At 47.4% G+C, this 17,670-nt stretch overlaps 1 protein-coding gene across 3 annotated transcripts in view; it reads right to left on the bottom strand.

Annotated features, from left to right (window-relative positions):
- The window catches only part of TTC7B (tetratricopeptide repeat domain 7B), a 276,135-nt gene that overhangs the window by 77,191 nt on the left and 181,274 nt on the right, over positions 1-17,670 (bottom strand). For all 3 annotated transcript variants that reach the window (XM_030802487.1, XM_030802485.1, XM_030802486.1), the window contains exon 16: positions 498-614. In XM_030802487.1, coding sequence (XP_030658347.1) covers positions 498-614 — 117 coding nt within the window. The remainder of the gene's footprint in view (positions 1-497; positions 615-17,670) is intronic.

The following is a 17,670-nucleotide window of genomic DNA, read 5'->3' as shown; positions in this document are numbered from 1 at the left end:
ATGTGTTTGATAGCTGTATGCATCATGATTTTAACTTTTTCACAGTGATATTTTATGCCAATAGCCACTTCTCTTCTTAGTAGTATGTGGCCTGTTGTCTGCGCAGGTCTTTTAAATATTACTGCAGGAACCCCATCTGGAACACATAAGTGACTGGTCTATACATAAATTCCCAGAAAGATAAGACTTGGTAAAGGAGTTAGGTAAACGGGTGTTGGACAGAAACTGGATAGAGTTCCATTGTGAATTGAGTCCAGTGGGTCACTATGGCAGTGAAAGCAAAAGAAACCCAGGATCTGGAGGCTTCATCAGCCACTGGGAAAATAGCCCCTTAAACATGGAGTGTGAAGCTCCATTGATATCATCTGCCACTTGTGGGGGCCTGGAGGTACACAGGGGTGACAGAGTTAATGCCTGCTAAATGCCAATCAGAGAAGGCACTGACAGGCAGGGACCCATGCAAAAGCCACGCAAAGCAGGCCCTGCTGGCCTCTTACCTGGGGTTGGTGAGGTTGTAGCAGGATTTCCATATCTGCAGCATGTGCTTACAAGTCAGGAGTGCCTCGTCCGGGCCTCGGCAGAGTGACTGCAACTTCACTTTGGAAAACAGTAGTCTGCAGTGGGGAGACAAAGGGAGAAAACACCACAGCTCAAGCCATAGAGTCCCCATCCCAACAAGACAAGTGGTGGGCTTAGACCCAGAAGCAACTGTACTCATTTCAGAAAGTGAACATCCACATGTGTGGTCCAAGGAAAGCAGGATTCCAGAACTCCTGGCTCAAGGTGTTGCTTTGCATAAGTCTCACCACTAACGCAAATGCAAGCACGACGTGACTATTTGTGGTCAGGCTGAAAGCACTAGAGTGGCCAGTTTTATTCAGAACACAGGGAATTTATTAAAAGCATGCTTTTTAGAACCAAACCAATTTATTTGTGAAACCTCAAAAACCCATTAAAAGTGAACCTTGGTTTATTGACAGAATTACACAGGAGATATGACTCAGTTGATATAAATATCTACGGATAACCCTCCACAATGATGCTCACCGTCCTGTGAGCTTCGAAAGCCTGAACGGGAGTCCCATGAAGAAGGGCAGCCTCCGGCATAGGCCCTCAGCTCCTGTGTCTTCCCATTCCTGCTACTGAGGGCCTAGGGCTGGTTCCGCAATCACCTAGGTCTCTCTTCCGTATTTTTGTTACCATCAACTGCTCCACCCTCCATCTAGACCTTCTGGGCACTAAGCTCAGAATGTTCTCTCTTTCGTGGCCCCTCAGGGTAATGCCATTTCCAGATTCTACTTATGCTTCTCTGCCAACATCAGCCTAGGTGCCTGTAGACATCAGCTCTCCTGGTCCCTGGACTTGTCACCACTATCCTAGTAAAAGTCCCAGTATGAGCCCAGCTTCCTTCCTGGTGTTCTTCCTGTCCCGTGACTTACCTGCTCTCACACATCTTATTATAAAGATCTCCAAAAATCATTCTTTCCCCCAAGACGGAGTCTTGCTCTGTCACCCAGGCTAGAGTGCAGTGGCACGGTCTTGGCTCACTGCAACCTCTGCCTCCTGGGTTCAAGTGATTCTCCTGCCTCAGCCTCCTGAGTAGCTGGGATTACAGACATCCACCAACACGTCCAGCTAATTTTTGTATTTTTAGTAGAGGTGGGGTTTCACCATGTTGGCCAGGCTGGTCTTGAGCTCCTGACCTGGTGATCTTCCCAAAGTGCGGGGATTATAGGCATGAGCCACCGCGCCCAGCCCCCAAAAATCATTTTTGTTCCCACCTCGAGAAACTACAACAATCCCTTACTTATACTGTCTGTAATAAGTCAAAATTCTGTATCTCATCGTTTAAGGCACTCCACCAACTAGCCACTCTCCTTTCACCATCTCATCCGATTGGACCCTTTACTTCTGCCAATGTAATTCATAGGTCAAATGCTACCTTTCTGGCACAACTCTATGGCTATACATGCCACGTCCCCAATTGTAACTTCTACTCATGCACATCTTTCTTTAATTCTTCCCAAACCGAGCCAAAACCCCACTTAAATAAGTAAGTCTTCAAGTTTTACCCCCTTATGTTCTCTACTCAGTATGTGCCATATTAGCTGGCGTTTGTTGTTAAAAAGAAGAAAAAGAGAGGGAGGCGCTCCTGCTGACCGAAGGCATCCCACGTGCCAGGCCTTGTGTTTGGCACTTCACACGCTGTCAACGTCCTTGGAAGAAGCTGTCAAGGCAGGTGGTGTCTAACACTCTTCAACAGATATGGAAACTGAAGCTCTGGTGCCCTTTGGTTGTTTTCTGGATGTGATTTTCTTCCTGAGGACAAGAGCCCTGACATCTCTCTGCCTCTCTGTAGCCTCACCTCCAGTTCCAAGAATTGTGCTCTGAGTTTGATGGGCCTTAAATCAGCATTTACTCACCGACTACTTTTTCTATAAAGCAAGGTGTTTAGAGATTTCAGTTAGACATCCAGGAGAATTCCTTCACCCTGCATGTTGCGATGTCCTCATTCAAAGGTACCTTAGAGGAGGAAAGTCTCTTTTTCATGTGTGAGAGGTGGAATGAAAGTGGTCCTAACCCATCACTGCCCAAGCTCAGGATGGGTTCACACCAAGCGCCCCCAGCGACCCCTCCAAATGAAACACAGGAAGTCCAGGGCAGTGTGGCGCTCCCAGTGGGGCCACGGCTGCAGCCTCCCCATGCCTGGGCTTGCAGAAGGCTGGAATGATGGGACGAGGGCCAGGTAAAGGGAGGGATGCAGTCCCTGATCTACAAGCAGGTGGGCATAAAGAGTGAGGCTAGATGTGAGAATAGGGCTCAGCTTCTGCTCAAAAACATCTCAAGAAGCGGAAATGCTTTGGAAGCCTTACCAAGACTGCCTAAATGGGATGGCAGCTGCTCATGGTGCCTCTGTGGGGATTTAAAGACACCAGAAGCTGGCTCCTGCTGAAGCCTGCCCGAGTCCAGAACATGATGGGAGTACTTTTCCACCAGAATCTCCCACCAAACTGGGGTCAACTGGGAGAGCTGACAAAGGAAGGAGAAGCTGCCAAATAGGTCACCATTGGGTAGAGAGGGTGGTAAGGTGTGGTTGCCAAGCAAGGGGAGGCCCCATGGAGGACTGTGGGGGGTCCAGGAAGCCATGCACGTGCTGCACAGGCTGGAGCTCTCTGGGGGCCATGCCAAGAACTCCCCTCCAATGGCACCTGCCCCCCAGAGGAGGTGCCTGCCTCACAGCAGGCAGCGAGGTGCCTCTAACAGCAATGAACTGTGGTTCCTTTAACTGTACCCAAAGGACAGAATGCCAGAGTGCGTCTCTAAGCCTCAGCTTGGGGGAACAGTTTTGAGCAAGCCTTCTTGGCTGGAAAAAGAACTTCTAATTAACATAAAATAACAGCTTTCAAACACTTGACTCAGGATATGGAGTTGAAAAGGTGTGGGCTTGGATTTCAGAGAACCAGACAGGAAGAACAATGGTAGAGTGGCTGAGCACAAACGATGGAAAAAAGCACTTGGAAGACCTCTCAAGAGGAACAGCATGAGAGAGGCTGGCAGAGAAAAGGAGCCAGGGACACAGCAGGGACAAAGAGGAAAGCCTGGCAGCTGCTGCCTAGGTACAGCTGGGATGATGGGGCAGAGGCCACATGGGATTGGCCGGGATGATGGGCAGAGGCCACGCGGGTTTGGCTGGGATGATAGGCAGAGGCCACGTGGGTATGGCTAGGACGATAGGCAGAAGCCACACAGGTACAGCCTGGATGATGGGCAGAAGCTACGTGGGTTCGGCCAGAATGATGTGCAGAGGCCACGTGGGTACAGCCAGAATGTTGGGCAGAGGCCAAATGGGTACAGCTGGAATGATGGGCAGAGGCCACGTGGGTACAGCCGGAATGATGGGCAGAGGCCACGCGGGTACAGCCGGAATGATGGGCAGAGGCCACGTGGATACAGCCAGAATGATGGGCAGAGGCCACTTGGGTACAGCCAGAATGATGGGCAGAGGCCACTTGGGTACAGCCGGAATGATGGACAGAGGCCACGTGGGTACAGCCAGAATGATGGGCAGAGGCCACGCGAGTAAGGCCGGAATGATGGACAGAGGCCACGTGGGTACAGCCAGAATGATGGGCAGAGGCCACGCAGGTACAACCGGGACGACGGACAGAAGCCACGCGGGTATGGCTGGCATGATAGGCAGAAGCTACGCAGGTTCGGCCAGAACAATGGGCAGAAGTCACGCAGGTACAGCCGGGACAATGGGCAGAAGCCACGTGGGTACGGCCGGGATGATGGGCAGAAGCCACATGGGTACAGCCGCAATGATGGGCAGGAGCCACGTGGGTACGGCCAGGACAAGTGGCAGAAGCCATGCTGGTATGGCCGGGATGATGGGCAGAAGCCACGCAGGTTCAGCCGGGACAATGGGCAGAAGCCACACAATTGTAGGCAGTACAATGGGCAGAAACACCTGCCCCGCCCGTCGCCAACACTCTCTGGGATGCCCAAGGGAAAGCAGGAACAGAACGTGCCGCCTTTCCATCATTTCCCCAAACCTCAGCTTGTTTACAAGATACAAAACAATACTGAAAACAAGCAGTGATGCTCGTCATCCTATTTGCCGAACCTGCTTACACACTTCAAGACTGTTCGAAAACATCTGGCTGGGTGTACGTTACATTAGCACAGAAAGGAAGAGTACACAAACAATGATCAGCATTCATTTGCTACAGCTGATACCCAAAGATATAGATTCAATGTGCTGAGGAAACCCTGAGGCAAAAAGAAAGTTATGGAAAAACTTGGGAAAAGTTAACATTTAATACATTTCAATATGTCTAACTGCCAACATGATGAAGAGTGCAGGGGAGATGCAGGTGAGACTGTGAGCTAGCCACACAAAGTTCATGATTCTAATTTTTTTTTTTTTTTTTTTTTTTTGAGACAGAGTACTGCTCTGTTGCCCAGGCTGAAGTGCAGTGGTGTGATCTTGGCTCACTGTCAACCTCCGTCTCCCGGGTTCAAGCAATTCTCCTGCCTCAGCCTCCCAAATAGCTGGGACCACGGGCACATGCCACCACACTTGGCCAATTTTTGTATTTTTAGTAAAGACAGGGTTTCACCATGTTGGGCAGGCTGGCCTTGAACTCCTGACCTCAAGTGATCCACCTGCCTCGGCCTCCCGAAGTGCTGGGATTACAGGCGTGAGCCACCGTGCCCAGCCACGAATCTAATTTAAAAAATTTACATATTAGCCAGGCATGGTGGCTTAAGCCTGTAATCCCAGCACTTTGGGAGCTGAGGCGGGTGGATCGCTTGAGCTCACAAGTTCAAGACCAGCCTGGGCAACATGGTGAAACCCTATCTCTACAAAAGATATAAAAATTAACCAGTCGTGGTAGCGTGCACCTGTAATCCCAGCTACTCGGGAGGCTGAGGTGGAAGGATTGCTTGAGTCCTAGAGGTCAAGGCTGCAGTGAGCTGAGATCATGCCACTACACCACTCTAGCCTGGGTGAAAGAGTGAGACCCTGCCTCCACTCCCCCCAAAAAGAATTATTTTGTTCACAGACTCATTAAAAACTTACAGAAAATTAATGAAGAAAAGAAGAATCTTGCTAAAATACCAATCTGATTCCATCACTGATGACCCAAATCTAGCATCTCATACGATGCCTTTGTGGTCTGGCTCCTGTCCACCCACATGCTTAGCTACCAAAGGATTTGTCCATTGCCCATCACCGACACCCCCACTCGAGCCGTGGTCAACTTCCCCATGTGTCACTCTCCTCCATGACCCTGGGTGTTTGCACATGCTGTTCCCTCTGTTTGGAATACTCTTTCAATCCATTTCTGCCTTTTAAGCATCTACTCATCCTTCAAGATTCAGGTCAAACAGCAACCCCTCACTGAAGCCAGCCTTAAGTAATAGGAGTTAAACCTTCCAAATGGAAACATAATTATAAAAAAACACAAGAGCTCACAACTGTGAAATCATAAGCTACAAGCCAGGAAACTTCTGCTTTGAAGACAAGCAAAATAATAACAATAACAACAGCAGCTGCCAGACACTTTAAATATTTAATTCCAGATTCTTAACGACAACCCTGCAAATGAGGCTGAGTTAAGTAATTTGCCCAAATTAACGCCACTAGTGATTGGTAGGATAGAAATTTAAACCCAAATCCATGTGAATAAGAAACAGAGAAGGGTGACTGAAAATCCCACCATACTACTGACACTAATGAAGATACAGGACATTTTCTCATCCATTGCCATATATTTAAAACTCTAAAATGTGCAAAGCTCTGTGCTGGCTATGTTGAACACAAAATGATATAAAATATACTCCCTTCTTGCTTACAAAAAATTTACAATCCAATTGGAGAAAAAGACTTGACCACTACTATTGGGCAGGATTTCTAGTTTTGGGCCAGATGATGGCCCTGAAACTTGAGTAGGGCTACAGGTGAGCAGGCGTTTGGGCTACCAGGGTGTTGCTCCTGGGATCTTTCATACATAGTTCTTTAAAGAACAATCACATTTGGCTGGGCGAGGTGGCTCACGCCTGTCATCCCAGCACCTTGGGAGGCCAAGGCAGGCAGATCACTTGAGGTCAGGCATTTGAGACCATCCTGACCAACATGGTGAAACCCCATCTCTACTAAGGATACAAAAATTAGCCAGGTGTAGTGGCACACATCTGTAGTACCAGCTACTCAGGAGGCTGAGGCAGGAGAATTGTTTGGACCCAGGAGGCGCAGGTTGCAGTGAGCCAAGATGGCGCCACTGCACTCCAGCCTGAGTGACAGAGACAGACTCTGTCTCAAACAACAAAACAAAAACAAAACAAAACAAAACCCATGAGTGTGCCTGTGTGCATGTGCCTGTCGTGTGCATGTGTGTGTGCGCGTGCGTGTGTGCGCACGTGTGTGTTTTGTGACTTGTCTTTCATCTAAAAGTCTGGTGCATATAAAATCTAGTTTTTTGAAGGACCTCGTTAATCAAAGTTTTACTTTTCATTAAAACAAATAGAAATATTATTTTACTGTACTTCTGGAATATTTTAAGAATCTCAAGATAACTCTGGAAATAACAACCATGTTTGGCTACGGTAGGGCTTAGAAAGAAGACACAGCCGCCCCTGGGGAAGCTCTGGGGCACGAGGCATCGTGACTTTCCATTGTTCATCTCAGGAAATGAGTCAGAGCGGCACTTGTCAGGGCCAGGCTCAGTGTCTCATGCCATTCCCCAGGAAGACTTCGCTGACTCCCTGGAAACTGCTCCCAACTACTGGACACGCACCTCTAGTAGCTCACACCCTAGTTTAGTTTTAGCCTTGGCCCCACCCCATTGAGTCCCAGACTTGGGCAGGGGCCAAAGATAAAGTGAAAAGGGCAGATATTTCTGAATTCTGAGCCGTCCAAAGAACTCTCGATGAAAATAAATTAGAGAAGTTCAGAGAAATACTAAAGTAATAATGCCCTCCCATCTTCTGTGTCAGTATAAAAAATGCGCTGATTATATCAAGGAAGAAACATGCATATTAATACACAAAACCTTCACTAATTAGGTGATCCGTGAATGCTGCAGTCTCAGGAATTGCTTTAGAGGTAACATCACGGGAACCTTGAACATTTCGTATCTTGTGCTGATCTGTGTTTGCGAGCCCCTGGGCTCTGCATGCCAGGGACCTGCTCTTTGTTTATCTACTGAATGTAGGCAGGAATGCAAAATGGCTGTGCAGAAAAGCATGCGGGATCTGCCCAAGCGGGGCAGCGGCTGAGGGGGCCCTGGATACCTTCCCCATCTCTTGCTGCCTCCTGTCCAGATCGGGGGAGCTGGAGTGCGGCTGGCTGTCAAACATCCGAAGGAAAGTGAGCATCTGTCACCAGGTAAGAGAAATAATGGATCAGGCTGAAGGGGGCAGCGGGCAAGTATGTTGAAATTTTAACTTGAGAAGGCTGTTTGGCAACTGGCCAGTCAGAATGGTAAGAGAAGTCAAAAGAGATGTGCCAGTAGCACGTGGTGACTAGGACAAGGCAGATGGGAATGTGAAACCAGAGAACTCGGCTGGTAACAGAGAGTCTGAGATCAGCCCAGTGCTGCCCAGGGAGAGGGATGTCATCGAATCCATCGACCCAGGCCCTCAGCAGGGAGGAGGGATTCCTTTCAGGTTCCCATGTGGCTGGAAGGAAACTGATCGCAATTCATTTTCACCACCATTTCTGAGGGCCCACCGTACGCTGCTCTTGGAGCCACTGCTCTCCTGGCTGGGTTTCCAAAGCACCCCAATCTCAGAAGGTGTTATATCCCTGCAAACAGCAGCCTCTGGTCCCAGGCTGAGTCACTGTCACTGAAAATCAATACTGTCACTGGTACGACCGCCGCCAGGTGAGCCTATGATGCTGGGATGACAGCTGTGCATGTCCTGGAGCTGGGAGGCCTCAAACCACCCCGAGGCCCCTCTGGCAACAGCTGGAAGGGATGAGAGAGGATGGAACAGTTCATGTGACCATTCCCACTAGATACCAAATACTGCATGGGGCCTCCCAAAATGCACATCCTCAATAATGTCACGTGAATAATCGAATTCCTCAACGGTTACGCAGGAAATAAACAATTCTTAGATCATCTGGCTTACCCAATTGCTGCATTGATGTGCTATTCACTGGGGTTCATTAGAAAACATATAGATGTTTCCAATTAACCCAAAGCTGGAAAAGGCCTTGAGGTCCAATAATACTTGCTACTCAGAGTGTGTCCAGGGCAGGCAGCCTCAGAATCCCCTGGGAGCTTGCAAGAAATAGAAGAATCTCCAGGTTCTCCACTCACCTTAGACTCACTGAGTCAGAATCTGCATGTAACCAGATCACAAGGGGATTCATGCGCAAATTTAACATCAAGAAGCACTGCTCTCATTCATAACTCTCCATCCTAACCTGCCATGGTCTGATTTTAAAAAGAAAAAAGACTTCCCAGGGAAGAGTTCTCACAGTCCCTGCACTTAGGAATTCTGTGCTCATTTCATTCCAATAAGAACTGGGGGAGCATGTCTTGGAAGACATTTTTCAGGATGTATTTTGTTCTTAATTTCAGTGAGAATTCTGAACAAGCATTTACATTAAGCTCCCAAAAGAAGGCCACCCCTGCCCGTGTCTTGAACAGAATGCTTCCTTCCTTCTGAAGGGATCCCCTGGATCACATTCTGAAGGTGCTATAGCCCTGCCCAGGTCCTCCACATGCCTCCAGTGAAGGAGCTGGGGAGTCCACAATGTACCCACTGAGGGGGTACTATTCATGCTGTCACCCCCATAAAGGGCACCTGCTTGAGTCTGCAGAACACTGAGTAACCATCCCCCTCCCATTGTGGGTTCCCCAGGGGCTGAAAACTCAAATGTCTTCCAAAACAGGCAAGTGTGATGACCAGAAGGTCAGCAAATTCAAAGTTTTTTGAAATGTACACTGGCCTAACACAACCCTGCTAGCAGATGCCAGCTTACGGGCTGCCAGCTGGAAACCATGTCTATATGCTTTTCATACATCAAACCTGAGTACCTGGTTTCTGTTACAAAACCCCAACCACGTGCCAGCCCCGGTCAGTCCAGTCTGCCAACAGAACCAGTAACGGGGGGTTTAAAGAGCATGGATGACTCCTCTCCTAAGTGCATCTTCTCTAGGAATGAAGCCCTGGCAAGTCACTGGCCTGGGGAGCTTTTTGGCAAACTTCTGTCTGGGAGTTATTTAACCACCAAGGAAGTTCTAGAAACTTAACCACTTTTATTTATCTTGTTTTGTTTTGCTCGAGACAGGGTCTTGCTCTGTTGCCCAGGCTGAAGTGCAGTGGCTCAAGGGTCAAGATCCTCGACTTTCCGGGGCTTAAGAGATCCTCCCACCTCAGCCTCCTGAGTAGCAGGGACTGCAGGCACGCGTCACCATGCCTGGCTAATTTTAAAAAAATTTTTAGTAGAGATGGGGGTTTCATGATGTTGCCCAGCCTGTTCTTGAACTCCTGGGCTCAAGAGATCCTCCTGCCTCGGCCTCCCAAAGTGCTAGGATTACAGGTGTGAGCCACTGCACCCGGCCCATGTGACCACATTTAATGTCTCCAGCTGCTGGAGAAGGGGTCGCAGCACACGAGCACATCCGGGACACTCACACGGTGTTTCTGCCACTCCAGTCTCCCCCATCAGTGTGAGCGCAGGGCTGCATCATCCCAACCTAGGCTCCCAGATCCACTGTCCTGGAAAAATCCAGGCCACATCTATTTAGCAAAACAAAGTTTCTCAGGGCCAAAGTATGAGGAGGAGATACCTCGTCCTCCAGAACTTAGCAGCCCTTATCTTAGCTGGGAGGCTGTGGTGAGTGGCAGCGCTGGGGCCGGGGCCGGGGCCGCCCCGGGTGGTTTGGCTGCTCCTCTTGGTGTCCTAATCCTCCCTCTTCTTTATGACAGGCAGGAGCTCCTGTTAGAGCTCATATCAGTTACATTTTGCTTCTCATTTCAGTCAAAGTGTCAACAATCTGGAATACTCCCCCATCCTTCTAGTGGTATTTTTAGCACGAACAAACAACTGACATAGTTAGCTGGAATAAATCACCTCAAGAAACCCCAGTTTGGCTCATTTTTTGCTCCCACGTCAGCTATTAATCTCCACTCAGATTGGCATCTAGGAGCCGGCACCTAAGCTGGAGATGACCTGGTCAGGTGCAACTGAAAACACCTTTTGAACCTTATTGCCCGTGTTCCAAAGACCTCTCCAGTCCCTGTGAGTGACATTTTAATGAAGGGAGCCATTTCATATAGTGCCATCCGTGAAGCCAGAGCTACCTGAGCGCATGGTGTTAGGGCTGGGGGCCTGCAAAGCAAGTGAGGGGCCCAAAACCTGCCCCCATATTTGGAAAATGAATTGAAAAAGTGCCTTTGGAACAGGAAGTGTCAAATAGCCATCTGCTAAGTACATACGTGAACAGGACATGTTTGAAAGCAAGTCTTCTTGTCAGACTACTCTGGCTCCTAAAAGAAATACACTGTTCTCTCCGAACCGTAAAGCTTTTTGGTAATTTCTGACATCTGGGAAGCAAGTCCCGGGCCTCTTCTGCTCTGCCACCCTGCCTCTCCTAGAGGACCTTCTCTCTGGAGGATCTCTCAGTCTTTATTTCTGGCTGAGCCCCCAAGGCCCTGATTTCTCCACATGCCCCAATTTGAGGAGGGGAGCACAGGGAAGAAATGAGACATTGGGAACCAGTTCAGCAGACAACGGGAGATGCCAGAAGAATGGGAATCCCACCACCTAGACCTAGAAGGGGAAGGGCCTGGGCCACAGTGTGATATAGACTTGATCCATGAAGCTCTGTGATATAGAAATGGCGCCTTCTGCACAGTCAGGAGGGAACTAGGAAGGAAGGGGCCTGGCAGGGCACTGGGAAGCCCAAGCGGCTCTCCAGGACCAGAGGTGGATGATGTGCCTCTCTGGGCTCCAGGGCCACATGGGACCACGCATCCTTGCATCAATCAGCCGCTCCTGTGAATCCTGGCCTGTTTTACATTTCCTGCCTTCTCTGCCTTCGTTTCCTGTGTGTTTCCATGAGGGGCTGTTTGGTTTTGCATGGCTTGATTCCACTGTGCTAAGGGACACTGAAGGCAGCACCTTTGTCCATGCCTGGCCTAGAGCTCGGAAACAGACAGCCCTCCTCCCTGAAGGTGAGCGATTCTTCGGAGGCACAGCACGCCCCAGTGTGATTCTGCCTCCACATCTCAGTGTGTGCTGTGTGAAGACTGGGATGGTGCTGTCTCCGGCCTTGGCCCTCCTGAGCCTGGCACCATGCCTGGCTGAAAGCAGGCGCTCTCTACCCATGAACTGGGGGAGCTGTTCAAAGGACAGTGAATCTGATCATCTGAAGGTGGCTTATCAATTCTCACCAGTTGTTTTCAGCTCAGGATCCCCACAAGAATACTTATAGGATAAATTTGGAGATTCTCTTATTTCTCTTCCCTGTTCTCAGCTTCCTTTTTTTTTTCTTTTTTAAAATAGTAAACTTTCCTTACTTTAAAGTGCAAAAGACCATTACAAATGAACTAGAATTCAACTGTGTTTGGAATATCTGATGTTCTTTTCACAGCTGGCTGGGTAAACAGCAGGCACCTTATACCACCCATTTGCAGAAAGTATGGCCATCATTTTATCAGATAGTGAAACTCGGCAGAGTAGAAATCAAAATGGATAATAGATGAAACACAGGCAGACACAAGCTTAGCTATGAACGAAGAGCTACCAGGCTACTCCGCACGGACAAAAGTTTCAAGCATGCATTGCACAGGCAGGTATTAATGTTGTAGCAGGCAGCCCAGGGCCAGGTGCTGGGGAGCCAGAGGTTTCCAGGAAACACCTGCAAGAACTCTGAAGAAGACACTCCTATACTCTGAATTGTTGAATGAGATATGGGGAGAACTTGGAGGTCTTGGAAAGAAAAGCACGAAAATAAATAAACCTTCGGATGCTATGACCTGCGGGGAGTGGCTTTGGTGTGGGCCTCACCATGGTGCCCCTCCTGGCCCATCCTGGCCTCTCCCAGCTGCTCGGCTTTCTGAGCCCTGGGCGGCCAGCCAGTGCTCTCTTGTGTGGCTGACAGGGAGGCTGGGATGCCCTGAAGGCTTGCTCTCCAGCATCTTCAGAAAAAAAACTAGAAAAGGGAACTTCCCTGGAAAGGAAGCAGAATATCCCATGAGGATTTAAACTGGGGGACTCCAGTTATATGCAAGCCTAGTATTGGTTGTGAAAATGGGGGGAGGGGTTTGGGCCAGCACCACTCTTAATCTCAGGACATGGCTGTCTCCAACCCTGGAGAAAGGAGGATCCTCTCATAAACAAATGTGGCTTCAAATACATTTTCCTGCCATTTCCCCTCTTCCAGTTCTTCTACTTTTGCCTCATAAACCAAATCTTCAGTTTCCAAACAATTTTTCATTGCATTTGGGGGATTTTGTCCCTCTTGACAAGCATCTATGTTTAGTGAAGGCAACAGCACAGAGCCAAAGCCTCACAGAAAGAGGACATCCATGCATGTGGGGTGCTGGGGGGCTGCTTCCGTGGCTCAGCAAGTCCATCCCAGAAGAACATTAGCTCCATGATGCAGAGCCAGAGAATCTCAAGAGCAGAAGGGTCCCTTGTCATCCACGAATGCTGGAAACCCTCCTGCAGCCACGCAGGTCAACAGAGGGAGCTCAGAAAGTTTCGTTTCTTTAAAATGTAGTAAAATATACATAACATAAAATTTGCTAATGAGCCATTTTAAGGGTACAGTTTAGTGGCATTGTGTACATTCACACTGTCGTGCAGCCATCACTAGCCTCCATTTCCAGTACTCTGTTCGTGGTGCAAAACTGAAACCACACCCACTGAACAATAGCTTCCCATTCCCCCTCCTAGCCTTGGCAACCACGGTTCTACTTTCTGTCTCTAGGAGTTTGACTACTCCAGGTACCTCATATAAGTAGAGTCACACATTATTTATCCTTTTGTGACTGGCATATTGCACTTAGCATAATGTCCTCAATTTTCATCTATGTTGGTACATCCATCAGAATGTCCTTCCTTCTTGGTTTTTTTTTTTTTTTTTTTTTTTGAGATGGAGTCTTGCTCTCTTGCCCATGCTGGAGTGCAGTGGCATGATCTCGCCTCACTGCAAGCTCTGCCTCCTGGGTTCACGCCATTCTCCTGCCTCAGCCTCCCGAGTAGCTGGGATTACAGGCGCCCGCCACCACGCCCAGCTAATTTTTTGTATTTTTAGTAGAGACGGGGTTTCACTGTGTTAGCTAGGATGGTTTCGATCTCCTGACCTCGTGATCTGCCTGCCTCGGCCTCCCAAAGTGTTGGGATTACAGCTGTGAGCCACCGCGCCCAGCCATGTCCTTCCTTCTTAAGGCTGAATAAAATATTCCATTGTATGTGTAAACCGCATTTTGTTTATCCATTAATTCATTGATAGGCACTTGGCTTGTTCCCACCTTTTGGCTATTGAGAATTATGCTGCTGTGAACACGGGTGTATAGATCTGTTCAAGTCCCTGTTTTCAATTCTTTTGGGCAGACACCCAGAAGTGGGACTGCTGGATCACATGATAATTCTATTTTTAATGTTTTGAGGAACCACCATACTGTTTTCCATAGAGTATGCACCAATTTTTTTTTTTTTTTTTTTTTTTTTTTTGAGACAGATTCTCGCTCTGTCACCCAGGCTGGAGCGCGATGGCGTGGTCTCAGCTCACTGAAACCTCCGCCTCCCAGGTTCAAGCGATTCTTCTGCCTTAGCCACCCGAGAAGCTGAGACTACAGGCACATGCTACCACACACCCGGCTAATTTTTTATTTTTAGTAGAGACGGGGTTTCACTATGTTGGCCAAGCTGGCCTCAAACTCCTGACTTCGTGATCTGCCCACCTCAGCCTCCCAAAATGCTGGGATTACAGGCATGAGCCACCCCGCCCAGCCTGAGTCTGCACCATTTTATATTCCCACTAGTAATGCACAAGGGTTCCTATTTCTCTACATCCTTGCCAACACTTGTGACTTTGTTTTTTTGATGAAATCCATCCTACTGGGTATGAAGTGGTATCTCATTGTGGTTTTGATTTGCATTTCCCTAATGGTTAGTGATGTAGAGACTCTTTTCACGTGCTTATTGGCTATTTGTATATCTTCTTTGGAGAAACATCTATGCAACTCCTTTCCTTTTTCCATTTCCTAAATGGGGATGGGGTTTTGCTTTGTTTTGTTTGGGTTATGGAAAGTTGATTTTAAATTAGCTACTGCACCACTAAGTCCCACTCCACTGTGACCCCTGTTGTCTTCCAGGCTGCCACCCACTCAAACTCACCTGTGTCCAAAGACCTCCCTCCCTACTGGCACCCCTGGGGTGGCTACTGTGTGCTCACTCCTTCCAGACATCCTTCAGGTATCAGTGGGTCATTTCTCTAGTTTAATGAGATGAACAGCCTCTTTCCTTGTGGCCTAACTTCTTATCAAATGCTAATTTAGTGGGCATGTTCATCGCTTCATCACTCAGCTCAGGCAAAAAAATTGCCCACAACCCCTGGTCAATTTTAATCACTAAAATTGTTTTAATCACTAAATCAAAACATTATTCAATATGATGTTTCAACTTAAACTGAACTTCTCTGAGAGTATGTGTGTGTGTGCCCGAGTGAAAAAGAAACATTAGTCTCACTTGCCAAGTAATGATTTTTTAAAAAATTATGTGTATACCCCACTCAAGTAAAGAATGATTATAACTATGTTTCCTAGTTTTTTGATTCCAGATTAACAGGGGAGATAGCATAAAACTCCTGCTCATCTGGGTTATAAGCTCTAATGGAGCAGAAGCTGACTTGTTCACGGCAGTAATCCCCAACATCTAGCATGGCCCCTGGCATGTGGCAGAAACTCAATGCTTCAAAGTCAGTTCGTGGTTACGAGCACAGATGGTGAGGCCAGATTGCCTGGGTTGAAATCATGGCTCTGCCATTTTCCAGGTATATAATCTTGGACAAATTACTTAACTTCTCTGTGCCTCAGTTTCCTTAACTACAAAATGAAAATAATAACACAACTACCCACTGTAGATAGCTCTTGCGAGGATTAGTTTAAAATGTGTAAAGTGCTATTAAGAGTGCCTGTCACAATGCAGGGTATAAACATTAGTGGTTATTAATGCTGACAGAATGACTGATTAATTGAATGCATGTTATATATGTTCACTTCTTCCCATACAGTTAGTTTCCACTGATGTAAAAAGAAATGTGATTGTCTGATAAAATCTGTGTTCACATGTATAAGAGCTGAGGCCACGGACAGAAGTGTTCTAGAAGACCTCTGTGCCTCCAATCAGGTGACTGAGGGTGTGTCTCAATATCACCTGATGTCTTATAGTTATGGGTTAGAGAAAACACTTCAAACACTTGTGCGTACAGCATCATGATCTCATATTTATATTAGTAATCTTGAGAGGTTTGCTTTGTGGTGACATCTGATGTTTTCTTAAGTGTGCTATTGATTTGATGACCTCTCTGGGAGCACTTGAATAGGAGTGAGTATATGTTCTATTCAAATAGGAAACAATAAAAATTCAAATCAATTAAAAATCTATTGAAGAATTGCATAACCACAATTGTCTCAGGGCAAGAAAGTTAAATTCTGGCACTGGCTTTCCTTAGCAGCCATTGTAAGGCTTGCTGAATGAGAATACAAACTATGAATACTCTGAAGTTCTTAAAAGCCACCATAGAAGTATGATACTATCAGATACATATTCCAAAGACAAAAAATAACAAACTGTCAGTTCTTAACCTGATGCTTTTTTCTAAAAATGAATTTCAGTGGCAGAAACACAGTCCGAGGGCCTGATCAAAGCTCTCGACCAACAGTGCCTCATTGCCATTGGGAGAGACAATTATGTACTCCAAACATCACCTGGTACCTTCTACCTTTTTGGGCCAATGAGGAAAATCACTAAGTAAAATGTATTAATGAAGGGAAATTTCTACAAAGCTGTACTGCGAAAGACGAAAAATCAGGGCTCTTATGGCAAATATAATAGATAGTGAATCCATCGAATCCATCAGAATTCATGAACACCTTTCAATATAAAAATGTGTACTTTGTTAATTTTTTTTTTTGGGGAGTGGGGACGGAGTCTTGCTCTGTGACCCAGGCTGGAGTGTAGTGGCACGGTCTCAGGTCATTGCAACCTCAGCCTCCCGGGTTCAAGTGATTCTCCTAGGCTGGGCGCGGTGGCTCACGCTTGTAATCCCAGCACTTTGGGAGGCCGAGGCGGGTGGATCACGAGGTCAGGAGATCGAGACCACGGTGAAACCCCGTCTCTACTAAAAATATAAAAAAATTAGCCAGGTGTGGTGGCAGGCACCTGTAGTCCCAGCTACTCGGAGAAGCTGAGGCAGGAGAATGGCGTGAACCCAGGAGGCGGAGCTTGCAGTGAGCCGAGATCACGCCACTGCACTCCAGCCTGGGTGACAGAGCGAGACTCCGTCTCAAAAAAAAAAAAAAAAAAAAAAAAAAAAAAAAAAAAAGTGATTCTCCTGCTTCGGCTACTCCCGAGTAGCTGGGATTACAGGCATGCACCACCATACCCGGATAATTCTTGTATTTTTAGTAGACAAGGGGTTTTGCCATGTTGTTCAAGCTGGTCTTAAACTCTTGACCTCAGGTGATCCACCCGCCTCGGCCTCCCAAAGTGCTGGGACTACAGGCATGAGCCACCGCGCCCAGCCCATTGTTAATTTTTCCCAAACTTACAATGTGTCTGAGATAATTATTACATAATCAGTTAATATTAACTTTTCATCCTTTTGTGTAGATATTTAATAGTTCAGGGGTTTAAAAAATAATTTTTCAACAAAAAGAAGGCAGATTAAGGGGAGCAACAAAAAGACAAGACACATGAAAATGGCAGATGTGAATCCAGCCATAGCATTAATTATATTAAATGTGAATGGACCAAACACTTGAGACAGGAGGCACAGGTTATCAGACTAAGTAAAAAAGAAAGACCTATCTGCTATTTATTATAGAAGAAGGGAGGGAGGCCGAGTGGGGTGGCTCAGGCCTGTAATCCCAGTATTGTGGGAGGCTGTGGTGGGTGAATCACCTGAGGTCAGG

This window comes from Nomascus leucogenys, chromosome 22a (assembly GCF_006542625.1).
Source record: "Nomascus leucogenys isolate Asia chromosome 22a, Asia_NLE_v1, whole genome shotgun sequence".
Classification (NCBI taxonomy): Eukaryota; Metazoa; Chordata; class Mammalia; order Primates; family Hylobatidae; genus Nomascus; species Nomascus leucogenys.
The sequence above is the reverse complement of the archived record's forward strand: the minus strand, read 5'-3'. Positions and strand labels throughout refer to the sequence as shown.